Source organism: Prionailurus viverrinus, chromosome E1 (genome assembly GCF_022837055.1).
Source record: "Prionailurus viverrinus isolate Anna chromosome E1, UM_Priviv_1.0, whole genome shotgun sequence".
In the NCBI taxonomy this organism is placed as follows: domain Eukaryota; kingdom Metazoa; phylum Chordata; class Mammalia; order Carnivora; family Felidae; genus Prionailurus; species Prionailurus viverrinus.
The window spans coordinates 3,555,492-3,570,002 of NC_062574.1; the positions used below are offsets into that span (position 1 = coordinate 3,555,492).

General features: G+C 51.5%; 1 protein-coding gene across 3 annotated transcripts in view; it reads right to left on the reverse strand.

The window, feature by feature from the left end:
* Positions 1-14,511, reverse strand: part of PIK3R5 (phosphoinositide-3-kinase regulatory subunit 5) — a 71,313-nt gene that overhangs the window by 15,766 nt on the left and 41,036 nt on the right. For 2 of the 3 annotated variants that reach the window (XM_047832570.1, XM_047832569.1), the window contains exons 2-5: positions 8,538-8,653; positions 6,694-6,794; positions 4,373-4,441; positions 3,382-3,520 (exon numbers count right to left, since the gene is read on the reverse strand). In XM_047832570.1, coding sequence (XP_047688526.1) covers positions 3,382-3,520; positions 4,373-4,441; positions 6,694-6,794; positions 8,538-8,640 — 412 coding nt within the window. In that variant the 5' untranslated portion in view covers positions 8,641-8,653. Of the gene's footprint in view, positions 1-3,381; positions 3,521-3,937; positions 3,982-4,372; positions 4,442-6,693; positions 6,795-8,537; positions 8,654-14,511 lie in introns of those variants that run through there. The other variant, XM_047832571.1, reaches the window with a different exon arrangement.

Consider the following 14,511-nt stretch of genomic DNA (forward strand, 5'->3'; position numbering starts at 1 on the left):
GAGTTGGATGCTCCACCGACTGAGCCACCCGGGCGCCCCCTGTGAGCAACTCCCTCAATCAAGGGTCTCATACCCTCCTTTAAACGAGTTCTGCCATCTTGCTGGTTCCCTCAGTAACTAGCGCAATGTGTCTTCCACGAAGGCTTACATACATATACATTTGCGCAAATTAGGTTTTTGTTTTGTTTTGTTTTTTTGTTTTTTTAAACTTGAAAACGACTCTCTGCCGTGAGAAAGAGTTCTTGATTTCCTATTTCGGTTCTGCTTTCCCAGAAGGGGGACAAGTTGTGAGCCCAGGCGGCCTGGCATAAACTGCCTCTCCAGGCATCTGCCTTCTCTGCCATCACCAGGACATCGGAGGCATCACACGGTCCCCGGGCACTGTTGAGGGCAAGGTGCTCAGCAGTGAGTGACTGGGGTTCCCAGGGTCCTCTTGCTTGGAGTCCAAGAACCCTCATTCCATCTCTGCCTCCAGCTCCTCCTCTGCCTGGCTCTCGTCCCCTAGGCGTAGAACCCCGCCGTCCCCAGCATCCGGCCTTCACCCTTCCCAGCCAGCCCTCCACGCCACCTCTGCTCGCTGGGCTGCCCAGAACACAGTCTCTGCTCAGCGGCGTCCCCAAAACATCTCAAGGCATAGCGTGCATTCAGGGGAGAAGAGTCAGCTGGTTCTACCTGAAACTGGGAAGCGGTCTGGTCTTCCAGCGTGCAAGTGACACAGCCCTCCATCTCCCTTATCCATTTCAAAGTAAGAGTCACTTAGATCTTTGATTAGCGACTGAAGGCCCGGCCAAGGTGTTTGCATTTTAAATCCTTTCTGTCTAAATTAGAGAAGGGAAGAAAAGCTCAACATTCTTGTTGAAGGAATTCTGGCCGTCGGCAAGACGCCCAGAAGCAATACAGATCTGTTGGTCTGGGGGAGCTGTTGGAAAGAAGGGAATGAAAGAGAATGACCCTAAACTGGCTTGTTCACTTAGGGTGCCTTGGAAAGTCAGATTGGCAAGCTGTCTATTCCTCGTGTGCCTGACTACCTTTCCTCCTACAGCACCTTCTCCTTGAGGCCTCCCTGATTTCTTCGTCCCTCCACCCAAGCCTCTGGCATGCCCCAAGGTCCCAGGAACAGGTGGGCTTTGGCATTGGCCAAGCCTAACCAGTGCCTGCTCCGAGCCTTGGTAACCACAGACAGCTGACTGGTTGGGCAGGGAGGTCAGGTGATTGGCTGGCAGGAGACAGACAAGCTGATTGGTTGGGAGAAGACCGCCCAGCTGACTGGCTGGGAGGAGAGAGATACACCGATTGGTTAAGAAGACAGATAAGCTGATTGGTTCGGGGAGGACAGCTCTGCTACTTGATTAGGAGAAGACGAATCAGATGATTCCAGAAAGAAGTCAGGAGTCCCTCCAAAGGAATTTACACACAAAGCTGCAGTCCTGAGCTTTCTAGGGTCCACGGATTGCTGGGGAATAAGACGTAGTACTCTTGTCCTGTGTGTGTTTAATGTGTAGGAAAAGAATTAAACGCTGCGAGCATTAAATAGGGCCTGATGCATTTTCTCTTAAAAGAAAAGAAAAAAACAAAAATGGGATTATAACATACAGTTTTCGGGGGGCCAGCATTTTTACTCAACAAGTTACTCAACGTCTTTTGCCCTGGGTAACTCTGTATCTACGTCTTTAGTGGCTGAAGAAAACTTTGAATAATAAAAACTTTGAATTTTATGCTCTCAAATCTGTCAGCCTTTTCTAATTTTTTTCCTTGGGGGCAGGCATGTTTGGTATCTATTCACTCTAGGTGGTTCATGTAACCTAGTTTTCTTCTATGATATTCATGGTTTTGTTTTCCACACTTCAACCTTTCGTCTACCTGCAACTGATTTTATGTTTGAAAGAGAATTATTACATTTTTTTGAGATAGAATTAGAACTCATTTTTAATAATAATATTTATTAAATGACTGATTTTATTCATCACTGGTTTCAGGATGCCGCTTTGTCATAGAACAAATCTTTCTATATTTAGCCTGTTTCTAGCCATTCTACGTTGTTCCGTTAACTTATCTATTCTTATACCAATAGCGCACTATTTTAATAATTTAAGCCTTATAGTTATAGTTGTAACAGACCTAGTAAAGGAAATACTCCATTCTTATACTGTTAAGAATACATAAATACATGATAAATGCATGAATAAATGCTACCAGAGAGCATTTATTCTTTCAGATAGATTTTACTTTGTCAAATCTTAAAAGATATTGTTGGTATTTCTTTTAATCACTGTTACATTTATTTCCACGACACCTGCTGTTACTACAATATTGATTCAATCTGGCAACATGTCTCTTGAATTACTTATCCTTCAGTTAAGTTTGTTTCTCTATGTAGGTTACTCACATCTCTCTTCTTTTGTATTTTTAGTTGCTATTATAAATTGCTTTCTTTTTTTCCCCCTCAACTATGTTTTCCTTACTGGTTAATGACATTATACGGAAAAGCTCTTAGCTACCTGTTTACTAGTTCGGACAGTTCTTTAGGTGATTCTCTTGGCCTTGACAGATAAGCAATTGTTTGATTTCTGCATAATTAAATTATCTTCCCGAAAGAGGAAGTAGTCTTTATTTTTGCCTTTTTGCATAGGCAAAAATACTTGTAAGCACAAAGATAAAGGTTATCGACTTAAATGGAAATGCCTCTAGTATTTCGCTGCGGGCTGTTACCTTATTAAGAACACTCCCGTGTATTACTAGTTTCCATGTATTAGAGGGGTTTTAAATATTAGGAACGAATGTCAAATTCTATCAAACGTTTTAGGGGCATCTATTGAGATGTTTATGTGACGTCAGTGTTTTGAGCGACTGCTGTTGATGAATTACTTTATCAGGCCACCTCACAGTAAATCTTACCAATTGGTTTTCTCTTGCTCTGTAACCGTTTTCTAGGACCTCGTTTTCATGTCTATTATAGCACTTGCAATTTTGCGAGGATGCCTACTTACTTCTCAGACCCCACAGGTGAAAACTTAGCACGAGGCCCTTGTCCACACTTGTCAGGGCACCCATCAACCTACCTGTTTCTGTCACCCCCCACTTCCCTGGCCAGGACCCAATCTATGCACACATCATTTCCCTATTTGATCCTGAGGCAAAGAGAACAAGCAAGGGCCTGTCGTCAGCATTGTGGGGGCTTCTCTGTCTGGCCCGGGCAGTCTCAGAGACCCTTTGGCAAAGCAGAGCACAGGCAAAGACCACGTAGTGGGGTCTCCTGGCCTTGAAACCCTAAGGATTCCTCCTTGAGTTACCTCCTGTGTTCACTGCTCTCAGCCATCCGATGCTGTGTGCACCAGGAAGGGGAGATCCCGGCCCTGTGCACCTGCCCCCCTCAACACTCACCTGGGGCCTTGAGTTCAGCATCAATGAAGGTGAGCAGCTCCTGGCAGATACTGCAGTAGGGAACAGGCCAGGTCAGGAAGCGGTGGTAGGTTCTGGCTGCTTTCAGAAGGAGATCTGAATCTGGCGGGAAGTGTGGTGTCTGGGATGGAAAGGGAGAGGCAAGCAGAGACGTCTGGGTAAGAGAGAGCTCACCGATATTCTAGAACATACCCTGCTCCTTTCTGATACGTTCCGCAGAAGGCACACTGCTCCTGGCAGCAGTGTGTCCAAGGACGAGGGCAGAAAGAACCGGAAGTTACCCACAGGGCGTGACTGACAGACGGTAAAAATGGCACCCAGAGGCACCTCTACTGTAAGGGCCGTGACTTTACCACACGTAATATCTAATGCACGAGAGCCCCCCTCTGAAAAGCTGTCACCTTGGGGGTCATCCTAAATGGTGCCGTTGCCGCAACTCATCTGGGGTAATGGTCTCCGATGCCTAAACTACCTTTCTTTCAATACTCTCGTTGAGGCAAACGTTTATGCTTTGCATGGATTGGTTCCATGTACGTACGGTCATCTGATGATGCCACCGGTCTGGTGAATACGGGATGATCACACCGGGGGACACGGACTCCTGGGGTACAGAATAAGGTGGACCTAAGATCTCTCAGCAGGATCTGTTTCCTGGCTCGTGAACAGGCTGTCGACAGCAGTCCCCTCCACGGGAGCCTGGATATACCAGGCGCCATGGCATCCGCACAGACTTATGGAGGCCTTTCAAGATGGCCGCTCTGATGCCATCAGAGGCTTTGTGTATTTAGCCTGTTTCTAGCCATTCAGGGAGTTATGGGGGCTGCTCTGATGCCAGAGGGTTGATACCCATTTCAAGGGTGTGGCTTGACAGATACCCTAAGTTGTCTCCGGAGGTGTGAGGGCTCTGTCCCCATGGAGACCGTCCCTCCCTGTCCCCTCTCACTTCCCCAAGCTAGCCTGCCCCGGAACTTACGCAGAGAACAGTGGAGTAGAAAAGCAGAGCCAGGGGGGCGAGAAGGTCATAGGTGCCCTTCTCCTGGACCTGTGGACGGGACAGGAAAGCAGCGTGAGGCTCATCACAGGTGCAGAACAGAGCAGCGCTTTCTTTTTCTGCACTTTCTTTTTTTTCTTACGTGAAAGGCAACGTAACCACAAGGAAACAATGGGGGAAATACAACTTAAAAAAAACCAAACACTCACAATATCCCCCCTCCAAATGAACGCAACCACAGCTAACGTGACAATGCTTATCCTGACACCATTTTTCTCTTTGTACTTGGAAATCATAGCGTGTATGTTTTTACTCCTAATGTTTTTACCCTATAATGTTATAAATGAATTCGTTTTGTTGCATCACCTCTAAGACCACCTTTCCCCCACCCCTGGTGCTCCTGGTTACACATTTCCTTTTCATTTGTGTGGTAAATCTTCTTTCAAATTTGTTGTGTGTCTTACTTGTATAGATTTTCTTCTGATGTCCTGATATTAGAAATGTTTATTTGTCTTTTATGGATTTTTGCTTTTGTGTGCAAACACCATGTAAAATTCATATTTTCTTCCTTTTTTGAAGCTTCATTTTCTTAAATTTAAATCTTCAATCCACTTAGAATTCCGTATGCTGTATGGTATGTGCTAGGAATCTCACTCTGTATTTTTCCAAATGTTTGGTAAATGTTCGCTAAATCATCTAATAAACCTTACTGATGCAATTTTTTTGTATATTAAAATCTGTTTATACCTTTGGATAGTATCCATCTTTTTATTACCTGTAATACTATTCCTTCTGATAGATCTCCGTAATTTATTATTTTGGACACATGACATTATTTTCTTGCTACCCTAAATACTTTTGCAATGAAAAACTTGGTGCACGTTACTTTTTCTGTAATTTGGATTATTTATCTAGGTTAGGGTTCAGGAAGTGGAGTCGATGGACCAAAGACTATAAGCCTCTTTCTGACCTCTGAAACGTGTTGCCAAGTTGCTTTCCGAAAGGACTGTGCCAGTTATAATACCCTGCGTGTATGAAAGTACGAGTCTCACTATAGCCTTCCCCTCACTGCTTATTACAGTTTTTGACCACGCTACAGACCCATGTGATTTAGAATTCTTTGGTCCAGGGGCACCTGGGTGGCTCAGTCGGTTAAGCGGCCGACTTCGGCTCAGGTCATGATCTCGCGGTCCGTGAGTTTGAGCCCCGCGTCGGGCTCTGGGCTGACGGCTCAGAGCCTGGAGCCTGCTTCCGATTCTGTGTCTCCCTCTCTCTCTGCCCCTCCCCCGTTCATGCTCTGTCTCTCTCTGTCTCAAAAATAAATAAACGTTAAAAAAAAAATTAAAAAAAAATAAAAAATAAAAAAAATAAAAAAGAATTCTTTGGTCCAAATGGTAAAGGTCTCGGCCCCTTCCGGAACTCGTGGGGGTTGAAGATGCAGAGAGGACCCCACCACTGTGCTGTGCCTGGTGGCCTCAGCAGGCTCAAACAGAATTCTCCTTCTCTTGGCCCCGAACAGACCAGGTGCCTGATACACCTGCTGCTGGGCCTCTTCTACAAGACCCTCCCCTCTTGTCACACGGTAGTTGATATTTGGGCTTATAAGTTAAACACTCCAAGGTGGCTTAGGCTCTTCTGAGTTGGTGTGCTTGTGGATCAGGGTATAACGGTACCCGGTAAATGATGGTGCCAGAATTGGAACCTTGAGTGTCTTGGTAAGCCAAGACTTCCCAAGGGACAGCTTGAGAAAGTCACGTTTTCCAACACAGTTACATATTTAAAACAAAAATGAAAAAAAAAAATTAAGCACAGAATTCTTTATAAAAGAGCCAGAATCCTCTTTAGGGACTCACAATTATTCTGGAACCCCAGCCCAGCCGAGCCCTTAAACACACTGCTGTTCTAAGTCATCAAAGCCTATTTCTTACGGACCGGCCGTGAGACAAGGTCTCAGTTTCCCTTTCTAGTCAGTTTTCTCCTCTGTGTCTGTTTTTACGGATCTTTTCGAGGAAAGGAACTCGGGAGAGCTTCCTCTCTCCTTTCTAGTCAACACTTGGACTTACAGCCATGTCTGTCTTAAGAAGCAGCTTAATTAAACTCAGATCCGTGGCTCACGAGCCCTCATCTTCCTGGTGAAAGGACCACAGCCCTTCCTAGAAGCCTTCAACTCACAAGCACCACTGGAACAGAAAGCCCAGGGGCTCCCAGCGCCTTTGCCAAGCTCCTCGGTGGGCCAGGCACCCCAGAACTGACACTCCTTGGGGACCTTTCCCTTGACTCTTCAGTCGCAGGCCGGCCCTCACCTCTCGAGTCTTCTGCAAGATCTGCTCCAGGAGGATAAGGAAGTGGCCCGGATCCCTGCTGACCAGCTCCTGCAGGCTCCAGCAGTTGAGACACAGCCCGGCTGGAAAGGCAGAGAGAGAGGCAGGTGTTCAGCTTACGTCTGGAGAGAAGTGGGAATCCCTAGGGGCACCCCTGGGGTATTCCTTTCTAAAGAGTCTGAGAAAGCTCTGAATCAACAGTCAACTCTCTCCTTCCTCACCAAGACACAATGACAAGCTTTTTATTCCTGCAGATAATGGCTCAAGAGACAGAGATGGGCTGGGATCCCCCTTAGGGGCCATGAGTCTGCACCCCTTGCCTCTGGAGAGCTACGGTTCTTCCACCAACCCGGCTCCCCTGGTTTCCTGTAGGGGGTGCCGGAGCACGCAAGGTGCAGGGAAGGAGGGCAGAGGCAGAGGGCGCTGGACGAATAAGGGGAGGAGCCACAGCAAGCCCCGCCCCAGGAAGCAAGACCAAGGCTACCACAGCCCTGGGACTTCCCAGGACCGCCTGGCCGCGGAGCCGAGGAAGGCGGAAGCTACATCCATCTACCTTTTGAAAGCTACAGTGAGCACTTGGTCATTCTGTAACTTCCCCAGACTTTTGCACTCTGTCAGGCTCTGTTTCCCCACACTCGGCCAGGGTAAACCCCTAGAGATTAAAGGCGCTGTCCTAGAGGCCTGTGTGTGCACGCGCACACGGGCGCATGCGTGCAGTGGAGGGGAGAGGAGTAAGCGCGGAAACGGATCGACCACGAATTTCTCGGAGCCCAAGCTCCGGGAGCCTTCATGTGCAGGGGCTCCTTCCAAGGTCGGGGGGGCGCAAATGGTGCTTTCGTGCGGACATCGGTTCTCAGAAAATTTGCAAAAGTCGGATCTTTTTTGTGTTCTTTTCTTTAATGACGTCGTCCCCCTACCTCAATTCTATACGCTTAGGCTTCGTCAACACCTAGGTAGGAAGTGAACAGGGAGCAAACTGCCATCTACTGACCACCTAGTGTGTGGCCAATAGGATGCTAGGTTCTCACGTGATCTCCACTGAGTCTCCTATCCTCCCTTCTGGAAGAGGTTCCCGTGGTTGCTATTTCACGGACAAGGCAGGTGGAGTTGTGAGAGGTTCAGTGACTGGGGTGAGGTTACAGCAGCCAGTGAGAGGCAGTTTTAATACAGATCTGTTGAATTCCAAAGACCGAGGAAAGCCTCTCAAAGGCGGTGGCATTAGAGCTGAGACCTGGGTGAGAAGGAGCCAGCTACGGGCAGTTCTGAGGGAAGAGTTCCAGGCAGCAGGTGCAAAGGTCCTGAGGGAGGGAGGAACCAGGTGTGTTCAAGGAGCAGTAGATATCTATCTCATGGCGTAGTTTGCGAGGCAAGTGAGATACGAGACGTGAAAAATCTTAGAAGCATGAGAAATTATTACAGGCAGGCCCCGGTCTTCAGAGATACAATTGCCCCAGCCTGTATGTGGAAAGATCTAGAAACCAAGGGAACCATTCCGGCAAGAGCTATCTGAGAAAGCCTAGCTGCTCTGTTGGAATCAGTAGTTGTATTTCTAAGCAGGTTTGATAGCTTCTTCAAGGTTGTACATCGGCACATGGGAAGAAAGCAAGATACGGTCCCGGGAGAAGGAGTATGTTACAGGAGCACAGACAAACTGCCATATACCGAGGGCCTACTCTCCATCGGGTGCTGTGCCGAGCACCAGCCCACGGGAGGTCCAGGGGCTCGGAACCACAACCTGCCGGCTTCTGTGAGCTGCCCAGTGCTCGCCATAGCCCCTGAGGCTTTCTCGGGCCCCGCGGACCCCACCCCTGCTCCTCCAGACCTACCTGACCAGGAGGTAGAGCAGCGGCTGAGGCTGAGGCCATGCAGGCAGCGCTCCAGGGCATGCTGGATACGGTCCTCCGTGCACGTCGTGGCCCCTGGCTGCATCCTGAGTCATCGCCTGCATGCGGGGGGGCGGGACAGACACCGGTCAGTCTGGAGAGCCCCAGGCTTAGGGAGCAAATGGCCTAGCAAAGCAGACGGCAGTCCACAGGCACTCCCAGCCCGGCCCGATCAGCCTTGCTGTGGCCCCAATGCCAAGGGCGCAGTGTGGAGGCAGAGAGCCTACAGCTGTTGGAGCCCAACAGCACAGAGATGCAGGCTGCCAGGGGCGGGGAGCTGAGACGGAGGCCCGCCTGGCCCACCGGGCAGTGGCGAGCATCCCCACGAGTGCCCGGGAGCAGCCAGACCCCAGCGGGCAGGGGGACTCCTTGAGAAAAATCAGAATCTTAAAGCCATTGAGGAGGGGCTTTAAGAAAAGGTTGATTAGCAACAGGTGGAGAGCCATGAGAAGCGCCAAACGCTGAGAGCCTCAGCGGAGCCAGCGCGGCTTCTTGGCTAATGTGTGGGGGCTCCTGGGGCCCCGGGAAGACACAGCAGGTGGTTTAGCCCGGTGAATAAACCCGGTTTCTGGCAGCAACAGACTCGGACTCAGAGCATGACTCTGCTGTTTAGCAGCGCACTTTAGGCAGACTTTTTTTTTTTTTTTTTTTCAACATTTATTTATTTTTGGGACAGAGAGAGAGACAGAGCATGAACAGGGGAGGGGCAGAGAGAGAGGGAGACACAGAATCGGAAACAGGCTCCAGGCTCTGAGCCATCAGCCCAGAGCCTGACGCGGGGCTCGAACTCACGGGCCGCGAGATCGTGACCTGGCTGAAGTCGGACGCTTAACCGACTGCGCCACCCAGGCGCCCCTAGGCAGACTTTTGTCACCTTTTCCCAACCTCAGTTTACTTCTCTGTAAAATGGAGATAACACGGCACTGACCCTGTAGGGCTGTCGGGAAGAATGCCACGGTGGATGTGCCAAGGAAGCCTTCGAGACACGAAGGCTATCCTGCTCTAGCCTTGGCCACACTCACACTCTCCCGTGTTCACCCCTCTCAGGGCGGACCCCGTAGCTGGCCCGTCAGGCCAGGTCCTGGAGGGAAGCCGAGGAAGCAGAGGTCCGGCTCTGTGGAACTGGGGACGGACCAGGAAACCACAAGCAGAAGCACAGAGCTCAGAGCTGAGCCATGCAAACGAGATGCAAAACTGTGAAGTCCTAACGCGGACCCGGCTGCATGACCAGAACACTAGGTGCGTGGAGGCCCCGCGTAGGCAAATAATCCCCCTACTGCCCCAGCCTGGGAGGAACCACACGCCGGCCAAAGGGAACATAGTCCCTTTGTGAGCTGTCCAGCGTCACCTCACCTCAGTGAGGTCCCCGGTGGGCCACGCACCATGGGGCTGTCTCCCTCTCTCTGCCCCTCCCTGTTCATGCTCTGTCTCTCTCTGTCTCAAAAATAAACAAACGTTAAAAAATAAAAATAAAAAAAAAACCCCAAAACAAGGATTGGTACTGGCATCAGGCCAAAGGGGGAGCCCACTCTGGGTCACTGGGAAGCCTCCCGGAAGGGACACTTAAACCGGATGAGGGAGCTGGGAGAGAAGTGAGGGGAAGAACATTCCAGAAAGAAGAGACAGCATCTGGGTGCAGGAAGGAGCCTGCCAAGGACTGAGACCCCGGAGCCGAGGGCCAGGTGCCACCACCTCCTGGCTGTTGAGGCAGCCGACCGAGTTCAGAAAAACTGCCACGGGTGATTCAGGACCATGGACACTGGGTGCTTCCCTTAGCAGCATCTGGAAGCCCAAAGTTGTCCCCGGGCCCTCCCAGGGCAACTTTCCCAGTCACCTTTGGGCCCTTTGTCTGCTGACTCCTCTACGGGTAGCCCAGGCAGCGGATCCACTGACACTGGGCCTGACCGGGCCGATTCCAGGCTGTCAGGCCCCTCCCTCGCCTCGATGTGCTGGTCCCCGGCGTGGATGTGCCTCCTGGGGACGAGTACTTGTCATACACCCTCAGCCTTCTACCTCCAGCCCCACTGCAACACCCCGTCCAGCTCAGAGCTCTTCGGATTCAGAGCTGACAGAACCTGCCGCAGGAGCTGGAAAATCAGGCACCTTCCAGAGGATGACTTTGGGGGCATGGCTGGCTGGCCCACATGTCCGCAAGGGACCCTTTGCCCGAAGGATAATCTCTTCCCGTTAGCGCCAGGGTGGGTTCTTGGAGGGAGTTCAGAGGTCACCCCCCTCACGCCCTTCATTCCACAAAAGGGGAAGCTGACACCCAGAGAGGGTAAGTAAGGGGCAGCCGGGGGGGGGGGGGGGGGCGGGAGCCAAAGCTTGAAGAACCAATGTGGATATCAACAGACCACGGCGTCAGGCGGGACTTCTGTATTCCCGAATTGTGGGGACAAAAGGTGATCCATGACCTACCCGCTCCTGTAATAAGAGTCACGGTGAATGGCGGGGACGGCGCCCAGCCACCACCTTGGGGGCCTTGCCGGGAGGGGTCCGTCCAGAACTAACACAGCTGCCTACCTGCCCCTGCCAACACGGGAAGACTGAGGACACGAGGGGCTTATCCAGCATCCCAGACGGCTCTCCTTTGCCGCCCAGGGCCAAGGGCAGAGGGGCGTTAAGAGAATCCCTTATTCAGACTGGATGCTTGCCAGGTGGGGATGTGCTGTTGTGTTCTCCTGTCACCCTACTCGGCCAGCACACCTGCTCCCTGCGAGCCCCACCAGGGCTGAGAGAAGACGTGAGCTCCTTGGGGGTGGGGATAGGGAGGTACCAGCAACAAAAGCTGGACTTCAGCTGTTTTGTTGATCCTTGACCCTGGAGGGCTCCCACCGGGGTGAGGGCAACTTAGGGGTAAGAGGCTGAAGGCTGGACCACCTTTGGGGGAGACTGGAGGGAGGGGGGATGGAGAAATGGCTCATCTGTGGCCCAGAGAAGTTAGACAACTTGCCTAAGGTCACAAAGTTAGGAGGTGGCAAAGCCAGGATGCGAACCCAGGGAGCCTGGCCTTGACCGCTAAAGTGCACCGCCCCCTCGGCAATGTCAGATGCCAGTCGCCGGAAGAAAAATAAACTCAATTCATGTTTCTACACCCAGAAGTGAAGATTCTGTGAACTGTAACACGATCTTGCTTTAAGAAACCTACATTCCCGGGGTCCCTGGGTGGCTTAGTTGGTTAAGCGTCCGACTTCGGCTCAGGTCATGATCTCACGGTCTGCGGGTTCGAGCCCCGCGTCGGGCTCTGTGCCGACAGCTCGGAGCCTGGAGCCTGCTTCCGATTCTGTGTCTCTCTCTCTGCCCCTCCGCCCCTCCCATATTCACATTCTGTCTCTCTCTCTCAAAAGTAAATAAACATTAAAAAAAAAAAAAAGAAACCTACATTTCCAGTTGCTGGGAATCTCGAGCCCACCATGTCTGTCTACACCAGCTGCTCACCCTCTGGAGAGGGGATCAGAACTCACAGAGGTACACTGTCCCTGTTCCACTGAACTGGGGCCAGCGATCTCTAGCCTGGAGAAGGGCCGAACCACACCAACCGGGTTTAAAGTCCCCTCCGCCCAGTCCCTGCCGCAAGGGACGGCTGGGTTGTGTCACGAGGCAGGAATGAGTCACCCTGCCCTGTTGTGTCCCACTGTGACGATGCAAACACGAGACGTAAATGAACATTCTCGGCCAACGCCGCTTCTGTTGCACACACACCTACCCTCAGGGGTCGGCACCCCGGGTCCCGGGGCCCTCGCTGCACCCCTCCGACGCCTGCTGGCCCACGCCGCCTCCCTCCTCCAGGCCCGACACTCCCACCTCCTGGCCTCAGTGTCCCTGGCTGTTCACTGGAGGCCATCAAGGCCTTCTCCACGGGTGAGCCAGACGTCCCCAGAGGCATCTGGCAGATCTCCCGGTGTGCCTGTCTCCCTGGCACCCTGACGCCATCTAGGGCTTGCCCCACGCTGCTCTAAGAGGCAGGACTTGCCCGGGGCACTGGGTGCTGGGGGTCAAGGGAGGTGTGAGCTCGGCCCCGGGGATCCTCAGCCGAGTTGCCCTGGGGGTTGACCCAGCACACGGTGGCTGGCCACCTGGACCGTCAGCACACTCATTTCCGTCCGATGAGTCAGCCGTCAGCCGTTTCTTCTGACTTGTCAGCAGAACCCCAGTGGCTTTGGGGTGGAGATTAAGAGGGAGGAAGGTGGTTCCCCCCTCCCTCCCCAAGGACGATGCCTCTTTGTTTCAGAGACTTGGCAGGCAAGGCCTGGCTTCCCCTGGCACCTTGCTGAGAGGAGCATCTGTTGTGAAATTCCAGCTGCTGCCAGTAAAGGGAATGTCCGCTCGCCCGCCGGCGGGGGGGGGGGGGGGGGGGGGTGGTGTTGAAACCTTCAGCTACCATCTCCAAGTTCCTCTTCTGAGCCGGTAAGGATGAGTCTCTACTGGAGACCCCGGAGAGGACAGAGAAGCCTGGAGTTGGGGGTGGGGGGTGACCTCAGAGGGCACAGAGGAAGAACTCATCTTCACATGCTGACCTGATCCGATGACGCAAGACACAGGTCATCTTCCCTCATGTGGGGGACCTAGTCAAAGGTGCTGCCTGGGTCCAACGTTCCCGGGGCAGCCCCCACACGGGGCAGGGAGGACGGCTCCTTTTCCCGGGGGGATGCCTCAAACGGAGTGGAATAGCACAGGCAGAGGGCCTGCGTCTCACTGGGAGATAGGCAGGCACCTGCAGGCAGTGGTGGGCACCCCACACTGCTTCCCTGGTGTTCTGGAACATTCTAGGCCTGTGCTTTGAAGCCTTAGTTCCACAGGTGGGAATAAGAGAGGCACCAAGGCATGTGGTCCTGCACTGACCCCACCCACTTCGGTCCTGCGTCTCTCCTCCCTCCTTCCTTTCCTCTCAATCCCTGGGGTTTGACCTCCCTTCTCTAGCCCCACTCTCCTCCACGTGACTGTTGAAGGCAGAATCTCTTCCGTGACCTAATTTTATTCTTTTTAATTTTTTTTTAATGTTTATTTATTTTTGAGACAGAGAGAGACAGAGCATGAATGGGGGAGGGTCAGAGAGAGAGGGAGACACAGAATCGGAAGCAGGCTCCAGGCTCTGAGCTGTCAGCACAGAGCCCGACGCGGGGCTCGAACTCACGGACCGTGAGATCATGACCTGAGCCGAAGTCGGACGCTCAACCAACTGAGCCACCCAGGCGCCCCATCCGTGACCTAATTTTAAAACCTCCCGTCTCCAAAGCAGGAAGGATACACCTGAAACTAACAATACTGGGGAGGGGGGATGAGGAAGGACAATACTTCTCTGGGGGTACTTTTAGGTACCACTTTGACTCTTAGAACCAGAGCGATAGTCCACATACACCAAATTAAATAAATAACTCTAGTCAACTAGGATTGCAAGGGCGGGGGGCAGGTGGGGTGAAAAACACAAACAAAACAAATTAACCGGACTACATTATAAGTGAGTAATGTAACTGCATTGAAAGGGTGGGGGATGAAAGAATTAAACCGAGGAACGTTAGAAAATAGTATTTTGACTGGATGCTGTAAGGCTAAAGACAAAAAGAACTATGCACATAGTTTTCTAAGTATTCAATCTGTTTGTCGTAGGGACGTGTGTTTAAAACCCTGAGACTTCTTTTATGTGTGTGCTGTGACCAAACAAATAAGTAAATCTATCATAGATAATGAGAGCCAGCTTCTCACTATTGGAGAAAGAAGTTACAAATAAGGAAGGAGGGAAATCTAGGGTGAGTCAATCTTACTGGACCGGAGTTGGAGAAATCAGCATGAACTTGTGGTTTTTAATGTATTAACACAGAGATACATACAGAAGTGAAAAAGATGTGTGTATGTTTGCATTATTCACACTGCAGTGCATACATACTGACATACGGGTGTCTGGGTTAGCATCCGACTC